Source organism: Olea europaea, unplaced genomic scaffold, assembly GCF_002742605.1.
Source record: "Olea europaea var. sylvestris unplaced genomic scaffold, O_europaea_v1 scaffold139, whole genome shotgun sequence".
NCBI lineage: Eukaryota > Viridiplantae > Streptophyta > Magnoliopsida > Lamiales > Oleaceae > Olea > Olea europaea.
The window spans coordinates 194,339-202,640 of record NW_019231420.1 but is presented as its reverse complement, the minus strand read 5'-3'; the positions used below and the strand labels follow the sequence as shown (position 1 = coordinate 202,640).

The 8,302-nt window shown below is 35.4% G+C and overlaps 2 protein-coding genes across 2 annotated transcripts; one reads left to right on the top strand and one right to left on the bottom strand.

The window, feature by feature from the left end:
- The first annotated feature begins 105 nt into the window (after positions 1 to 105).
- Positions 106 to 1,097, top strand: LOC111375584 (protein TIC 20-II, chloroplastic). Its single transcript, XM_022998423.1, has 2 exons — positions 106 to 873; positions 988 to 1,097. The coding sequence occupies exon 1, from the start codon at positions 217 to 219 to the stop codon at positions 847 to 849; it is 633 nt and encodes a 210-aa protein (XP_022854191.1). The 5' UTR covers positions 106 to 216; the 3' UTR covers positions 850 to 873; positions 988 to 1,097.
- A 354-nt stretch (positions 1,098 to 1,451) lies between these two features.
- Positions 1,452 to 5,805, bottom strand: LOC111375583 (biotin carboxyl carrier protein of acetyl-CoA carboxylase 1, chloroplastic-like). The gene is made up of 7 exons (XM_022998422.1): positions 5,445 to 5,805; positions 3,932 to 3,976; positions 3,701 to 3,837; positions 3,301 to 3,616; positions 2,968 to 3,039; positions 1,920 to 1,985; positions 1,452 to 1,788 (listed from the first exon to the last, which is right to left on the bottom strand). The coding sequence occupies exons 1-7, from the start codon at positions 5,589 to 5,591 to the stop codon at positions 1,765 to 1,767; spliced, it is 807 nt and encodes a 268-aa protein (XP_022854190.1). The 5' UTR covers positions 5,592 to 5,805; the 3' UTR covers positions 1,452 to 1,764.
- Between the last annotated feature and the right edge of the window lie 2,497 nt (positions 5,806 to 8,302).

Sequence of the window (8,302 nt, the reverse complement as noted above, 5' to 3'; positions counted from 1 at the left end):
GAAATTTCACTTCGACCACCAAAATTTTAGATTAAAGCTTTATTTCAGTTATCTGATGCTATTTTTGTCAATTTCCTCTTTCGGTTCTGGAACCCCAATTCTTTTTCATTTTACTTTCTATCGTTTCGTCAATCGTCAGTCTGTAAACTGTAATCCCAGCTCCTCCACTTTACAAAGCGTCGAAGCCTAATCCCTCCACCCCACAGCCGCCGAGATATGGCCACACTCCCTCTTATCCGCCTCTCTCTGCCACCCCGCAACTATAAAACCGCCTTCATCCTTCCTCACCCCCTCAAATCTACCATCCCAATCCTCAGATCACTGCCGCAGAAACCCATTACCACCACCACCACCACCACCACAACAACCTGCTCCTACACCCCAACCCCAGCCACTGACCGCCTAATCTCCGCCGCATCCTACTTCCTCCCCTTCTTCAACGGACTCCAATACGGCCGCTTCCTCTTCACCAAATACCCTTCCCTCTCACTTCCCTTCCAGCCCCTCCTTCCTCTCCTCTCTTTCTACCACTCCATCCCCTACGCCAGCTTCATCTCCTTCTTCGCCCTTTATCTGGGCATTGTCCGAAATCCTTCGCTGAGCCGTTACGCTCGGTTCAACGCCCTCCAGGCGCTGGTGCTCGACGTACTGCTTGTAGTGCCGATGCTTGTACAGAGGATAATATCTCCAGGTCGGAGTGGAATTGGGCTGAAGATAACGGCGTGGGCACATTCGGGGATTTTTGCATTTGTCGTAGCGTGTTTTGTTTATGGGGTTGTGAGTAGCGTTCTTGGGAAGACTCCATATTTGCCCTTTGTTGCTGAGGCTGCCGGCCGGCAATTAGAATGAATGATTAATCATCAACCATGTGATGCAATAATTTTTCAAATTGAGCTTAGAAAATGCTTTCTATTTTTGTAATTGTAATGTTACCCTTTCGTGTTTTCTTTTTTCATCTTTATTTTTTATGTTTTTCTATTTTTGTAGTTGGCATATGGAAAAGGATTGGAATTTGGAAAAGATGGTTCCTTGTTTATTTCCGGTCCAACTCAGAAGCAAAATTAATTGATTGTGCTATATGTACATAATGATTTATATTTCTGGTCCAACTCCGAAGCAAAATCGATTGATTGTGATATATGTATATAATGATTTATATACACACATGATGTGTTGAGACATAATTGAGCCAAATTTCTTCACTCAAATTAAAATAAATAAATAATTTCCTCACTTTTTTTTGATAGCTCGTTTGTATGTAAATCATTATGTGATCATTATGTACATGTGCCATTATTCGAGAAAAATAGTTGGGACATTTCCATCCATTTTTACTAAAATCTGCATCAATTTCCGTCGATCTTCAATGGTCGAAATGCAAAATCTTGAAGATGTAGTGACATTTATGGTGACGAGGTGTATTTTTGAGACAAGTTGCTCTGAAGGCATCGTGAATGAAAGATCGAAACATCCTTTTATGCACAACAAATTATTTCAGAATACAACTTTCAGTTGCGCAATCTACTTCAACTTTATCCTACAAAGACTGAACACTCACGTTAGAAATAACGTTAACCTAAAGAGACTGTTCTAAACTCATAAATAACATTAGTTTCAGCAGGTAAAATCCAGCTTTGACGAAGAATGTATCTCTAGTCTCTTCCATGCAAAACAGATAGTACTTGCACATAATAACATAATGCAGCACAATCATTGAAAGAACACACTCTCCTGCTCCCGAATACCTTTTTAACTCCATCGGCTCTACGGTTCGATTGCAAAGAGAGGCTGGAGATGGCCAAAAATAAAGTAGCCATAAATTGGAGGGAGCAAAAAATAAAGTAGCTATAAACTGGAGGGAGAAATTAGAGCAAGCATTTTATGTCATAAATAGATAGTGATTAGTCCAGATAACTCACGGTGTCAACACTGACAGGCTTGCCATCTTCTACGAGAATCTCAACTATTGTTCCTGACTGATCAGCCTACGCATAGATGATTAGGAACAACAGGCAAATCAAATAGCAGCCTGAGATCATTTTATGATGCTATAACGACATATGAAGCAGATGTGAAATATATCGTGCTTCCCAGAATAAGGCAAGAAAAGAAAAAAAAACAAATGAGACGTTAATTCATTGTGAGCATGATCGAGGTAACTGAGCATCTTATGTATTCTCAGTTACCTCTATCATTATTTTACCACTTAGAATGCTCTTTGTGAATACTATCCAGTATTTATTTTTTTTCTTAATTGATATCTCAATTCAAAAACAAAATCTTACTCATATTCTAAATTATCATTGCAGCTTGACTCCTGACTTTCTCAGTTATCTTGATCATTAGTTTACCGCTCAGAATGTTCTTTGTAAATACCATCTACTATTTATTTTTTTCTTAATTGACATCTCAATTCAAAAGCAAAATCTTACTCATATTCTAAAATATCATTGCAGGTCGACTCTTGACCTCAGTTTTTCAATTGTAATGTAGATGATGAAATTTTGAACAGCAAATAATAAAATGTACCACCTCCCCATCCCATCCACCACTAAACAACCTTATTTCATTTTCGAGAAATCCAAAATAATGACCTCTACCTAAAATAGTTATTTTGTTCTTAAAAATGGGTAATTACTTTTTACTTATTTTTCTTCTTTTGATCTTAAAAAAGGTTGTTACTTCTAGTAGATGAGAAGACTACAGAGCAATTTGGCCATTGCTTTAAGGGTAAAACTAAAAGTTTCACCAACCCATCTCTCACCCAAACCACTGTAACATCTTTTCTTTCTAGGAAATAGAAAAACTATCTATCATTTCACTGCCAAAGCATTTACGGTAATAAACAGCTAAAAAGACCAAAACATAAAGACTAATTAACTCTGTTAGACATTCCTAATTTAACAGGATATAGCAAAAGAACAATTAAAACCATAGTGCCAGCAGGAAACAATATACATTGCTTACTTCTATTTCATTCATCAATTTCATGGCCTCGATGATGCAAAGAACCTGCCCCTTCTGTACTTTGTCTCCAACCTGCATGGAAACGCATTGTGTAAGACAAATGGGGGAAGGGTGGGGGGAGGGTGGGGTGAGAATTAAATGCATTGTGCAAATTTATCTGTATGATCTAATCAGATCCACCTAATGCATTACTTTGTTCATAAAACTTAAGCTTTGACAGAAAATAATTGAGTACACAAAACAGAGAAGTTGTCTTTACCCTCTGTCAAAAAGTAAAAAATACATAGACATTCCTGCTTCTGAATATATTATCATCACATTTATGCTAATTACCTTCACCAGCGGTGGTTCACCAGGTGCTGGGCTTCGGTAGAATGTCCCAGCCATTGGGCATTTGAGTAGTGGATGAGATGACTTGGATATTTGCGTTTTGGGTGGAGAAGGTGATGCAGTTGAAACGGGAGAAGGTGCTGGAGTCAATACGGTAGAAGGTGTTGGGACTGGAGGCAATATCGCGGGTTGAGAGTATGACTGCACCGTTGTAACATGTGCAGAAGGCGGTGGAGGTAAGGCATCCTTTTTATGTATTGAAAGTTCAAAGTCAAGTTGTTTTAACTCAAGTTCCACAATATCCTTAGAATCAACTAACCTGCAATAGATAATATATTACCCCATTTCGTCGTGAAAAAATGGAAAGAGTTGGTCAAAGTAATAAGGCAAAAAGGATACCTACTTGATAAGACATGCCAGTTGAGTAATAAACTCAGATATTAATTCTTCTGAGGCCACAGTGGCATGTGAAGGCTCAACTGATACCTCGGATTTGACAGGAGTATTTACTGCAGCTTTTGAGGATCCACCCACAACACCCTTGAAGGTAACAGATGGCTCCAAAATTTTCCCAAAAAGGAAAGAAATATAAAAAAAATGTTTCATTGTATGAAAATCATTGGGATAACCTTACCTCATTTGATTGAGCTCTCACTATGAGAGAAGAGTTCCGAGTAGACTGCAGGCCCAAAAAAAAAATAAACAGGAAGCACAGACATATCATCACTAGAATGCTAGGATGACTGATGAAATTTAAAAAGAAATTCAATTTGTTTCCCTCAAATCTATAGCTCAGTCTTGGCTCGAAACCAGGAAAACAAAATGGTAAACCAGATTAGATATCAAGAATTAGGAAAGTCAACTAAAGCAAAACCACGGTAGAAACTTAAAAGACAAAGAGTTAAGAGTTCATTCCCTTAAGTTAAACGTATTAAATTCTGGAGCTATACTTAGTCTGACGAAGAGTTCAAATTAAGAATTCAAAACTGGCAATGAGTAGATTTAAAATTGACCTGTTCCTCTTTGTATTCATTGGAACTAGACCCCCATCTCGAATAAGCAAATGACAAAAAACAATTCAATCTATATGGAATCTTATTTGGATTTCTCAAGCCCCATATTAGAGGGTAATATATCTCCTCCTAATCGTGGAAGAAACTGAACAACGAAAAGATACTTATTTACAAAGTAGTAAAAGTGGAACACCCGCTTCTTATGAACAGTAATTCTTCAAAATAATATTTGTCGCCAAATAAAAATCGCCTACATTAGAGAGGTCTGAGGTTATCACATGATTCTTAAACCTTCATGTTCTGGTGACTGGTAATGTCAATAGAAGAATTTTACATTTACCTTTACTAAAAGAAGTACAATTGTCCAGATATCTTTGAAAATTCATCAAGCATTGGCTTAAGAATCCATCTAAGTACACAGTATCTGTTTTCCTTTCTTGTTGTTTTCCACGATGAAACATTCAGATTTGAGTCCACATTTGACATATTAATCAACTAAAAGTGCCAAGAGATCACACAATTTTCAATTGAAGTACGCAAGAGAAGGTAGATGTCCAAAGAACTTTGCTCCACAGAAAAGATACAGTTTGGAAACATAATGTACTGTTGAAAAATGTTATAATACACACGGGTTTATTAAGGGCAGCAATCTTAGCACAAAGTATTTTACTCTACAGCTTTATAACAAACGATCGAGAACTAGTAAACTGTTGTTTTATTCCTTATGTAACAGTGAAAAGGAGAAAGAAAAATGCTACTTTGACCTTTGAAGATTTTCAATATTCGAGTGACTTTTTCGTAAAAGAATTATCCAATCATCTTTCCACAAAGATGTGAGAGGTACATTAAGGAACCTAATCCACACTTTCACTTCATCTCTCTCTAAATTTACTTAAAGTTTAATTAGATTCATTTTCCAGAAAAATTTTCCTTTTTCCAGCTGGAACAGACCAACAGCAAATAAAAATAAAGATAGCACTGACAAAACACATCTTTCATGAATAGTTTATACGCAGCAGCATAGAGCCGAGATCGATCTCACACAACAATTCACCAAATCATGCCTGAAACTCAAAATAAAACACAATTCCCCTAATAATAAACAAAAATCCAAAAGAGAGAACGATTGTTTACCTGGGAGGAGAAACATAGCTTAGGCACCTTTGAGTGGGAGCGGCAGAAGAAAAGACGATGGTAGAGCGGTAAATAAGAGGTGGATTTGCGGGCATTGTCAACCACAGGGGCTGATGATGGTGTTGTTGCTCCAAACGACGTCGCCATTGCACTCACCACACTCCCGATAAAGATATATGTGTATATATAAAGAGTAATAGCTTCGAAATACGGTGACGGATTTTGGATCCCGGCAGAGGAGGAGGAGGAGAGTGAGAGTGGCGGCGATGAAACCAAAAGAATGTTGAGATAATGGGTGCCAATCACGGCGTTTTGGTGATCGAGACAAGTCAGGTGGTGGGGCTGATGGTGGAGTTTGGTCACGTGGATGAGCTGGGAAACTATATACAGTTATAAAATTGCAGCATTAGTCCCTGGTTTATGTCTTATTACAAATCTGGTCCTTCGTCTATTTTTTGGCTGCAACCTATCTCGACTTTTTCAATTTTATGGCGTAGTTGATCCACACGAGATGAAAATAAGACATCTCTTTTTTCTTTTTTTTCTTTCTTTTCTTTTTTTTTTTGGCTCAAGAGATAGTTAATTCCTTATTATTCATTGAAACGCTGAAAATTAAATAACTGGAAAGACAAAGAAATAACAAGAAAGAGAGGAAAAATAAAAGAAGCATGCTCCACTTGAAATCAGTTACTGGCATCCTAAGATGCAGTTGATGCAAGATGTTTGAAAATGTCTTTTTTTAATGTTGCATCTAATAAACACGTGTTAAACTTGCGAGGTTTTGCTGTGAGCTATTTTTATTATGTAAAACGTTCATACCTTCCAATTTTCAGCATTAATTCCATCTTTTACGCATAAAATATCATTTTAGTCCATTTCCATCCAAATACTCCGTAAAGTGAATGGTGAACACTAGTCTCGTCTAAAGGAAAGGATATTCTCGTCTTCCCAGAAATTTTCAATTTTGGAGTCTATATCACAATTTAAATCTATTTTACACCACTATTGAAAACAGTAATGGATCCAAGATTTCAAGTGTGCTAGGACGGCCTTTAACTGTTAACGGTCACAATAGCAAAATTGTTTATTAATGTTTAATTACATAATATTAAAAAATTCTTTTGAATCTGCCATTGATTTAGAATTATTTGAAGGAAAAAAATAGATTATGGTTGTAAATAAACATTAGGTAATTTCTTGATTAACAAACTTAACCTTTTTTTTTTTATAATTTGAAAAACAGTTACTTTTAAACACAACATAAATATCACGTATCAATCCAAGTATATGGATTGGAATAGAGGTTATCAAAAGAAATAATTTGTAAATTTTCTATATTAATCCTAAACTAACAAAGTAAATAAAATATTTATTTAATATGTTAATATTTGTATTGGAATCGTGAATTCCTCTATTGTTATTTAATTCAATTCTTAATTCGTAGTCTAGTGAGTTCATGCATTTAAGTCAATAGATAATCCATTGTCACTCAGTATTCCTTTTCAATATATATTAAACTTATATTTAACATGACTCGATCTTATTTTTAGTCCGAAATTAAATGAAAAATATGTATTGATTCAAAAAATTTATCAAAAATGCCATAGGTATTATTCTTAGCAACTATTGCCCATGTATTGATTTTGTGACGTTCTAGACCTATTGTTAATATTTCTACACTACAACAAGCAATTTACTATTTAATTGATGAGCAAGTAATCAAATAGTCTAATAGAAATGCAAAATCAATAAAGAAAAATCAAGAAATACTAAACTGATTTTCTTAAATTAAAATAAACAAATAATAGGATTTATCATTCATCTAATACAATAAAAAACGTAGCCTAACATTCTTATGATTAAATTATGCAAGAATAATTGGAAAAAGATCACCCGAAAATAAAAAAGATTGAAGTAGGAAAAATCAAAGTTCTTGGCTCAAAACTTGAAACGGAGCTATGATTTTCAAAATCCTTGTACGATTCGCTTGAATTGAGGCATAGAATTGTTCTTCAACTCCAAAATATGTAGAATATGATAAAGTTTAGGTTGAATAGAGGTTTTCCCGTTTTGATTGCATTGAATTGTTATCAAAACAAAAATAAGTAAAAATCGACTTTTTTCCGTTTGTGTTGAAACACATGCCTAGTCATAGCTAAGGCGTGCGTTTGGCTGGTTTGGGGTGCCTCAGTTTTGGTTGGAGCGTGCGTCTCTCATTCAGGCGAGGGGTTCGCGCCTCGCCTAATTTTCATTAGTCGAACAACCTTCAATATTTTTATCATAATTTACCCTTTCGATATCTGATTGAAGTGATTCAAAGTGCATTAGAAAGCTCACTCAAAGAGATATAATTCTTCTATAGATATTATTTTCTAATTCTAATGTTTGCTATGTCAAAATTGGGTCTCAATATGTGGCTGAAAATTCAAAGCATAACTTTTTCCGACTCAAAGTTAATGTATGATAATACTTTGACTATACTTCATTTGACTTATTTCTTCATCCAATTGACCCTCTAGCACTCTCAAATCTTCATCATGAGGTTTGACACACCTTTTTATTATTTTCACTTTAGTTTCCCTGAACTTTAGGTTTGCTTCATTTCAGCCCTTTTTTCTCTTACAGTCTTGTTTCTGTATCTCCCAATTGTATCCAATTAAATCCTTGATATCTTCGATCTTTATTTCATTGCCCGTCTCATCTATGAGTTGTTTGCAATTTAATCCTCAACTTGTAGATTTTGCCCATTTTTACTATTTTTGCAGTCTTTTCTCCAATTCTTCATCAAACTCGAGTTTTACCTACAAAATATAATACAACACACAAGTTAAGTAGTATTTTATCCAAAAAAAATAGTA

Coding starts and splice junctions, on each gene's coding strand:
- LOC111375584 (XM_022998423.1), top strand. CDS start 217: ATGGCCACACTCCCTCTTATCCGCCTCTCTCTGCCACCCCGCAACTAT.
- LOC111375583 (XM_022998422.1), bottom strand. CDS start 5,591: ATGGCGACGTCGTTTGGAGCAACAACACCATCATCAGCCCCTGTGGTT. Junction 3,977..5,444: donor AGCTATGTTTCTCCTCCCAG/GTAAACAATCGT, acceptor TTGGGCCTGCAG/TCTACTCGGAACTCTTCTCT. Junction 1,986..2,967: donor AATTGATGAATGAAATAGAA/GTAAGCAATGTA, acceptor ATCTATGCGTAG/GCTGATCAGTCAGGAACAAT.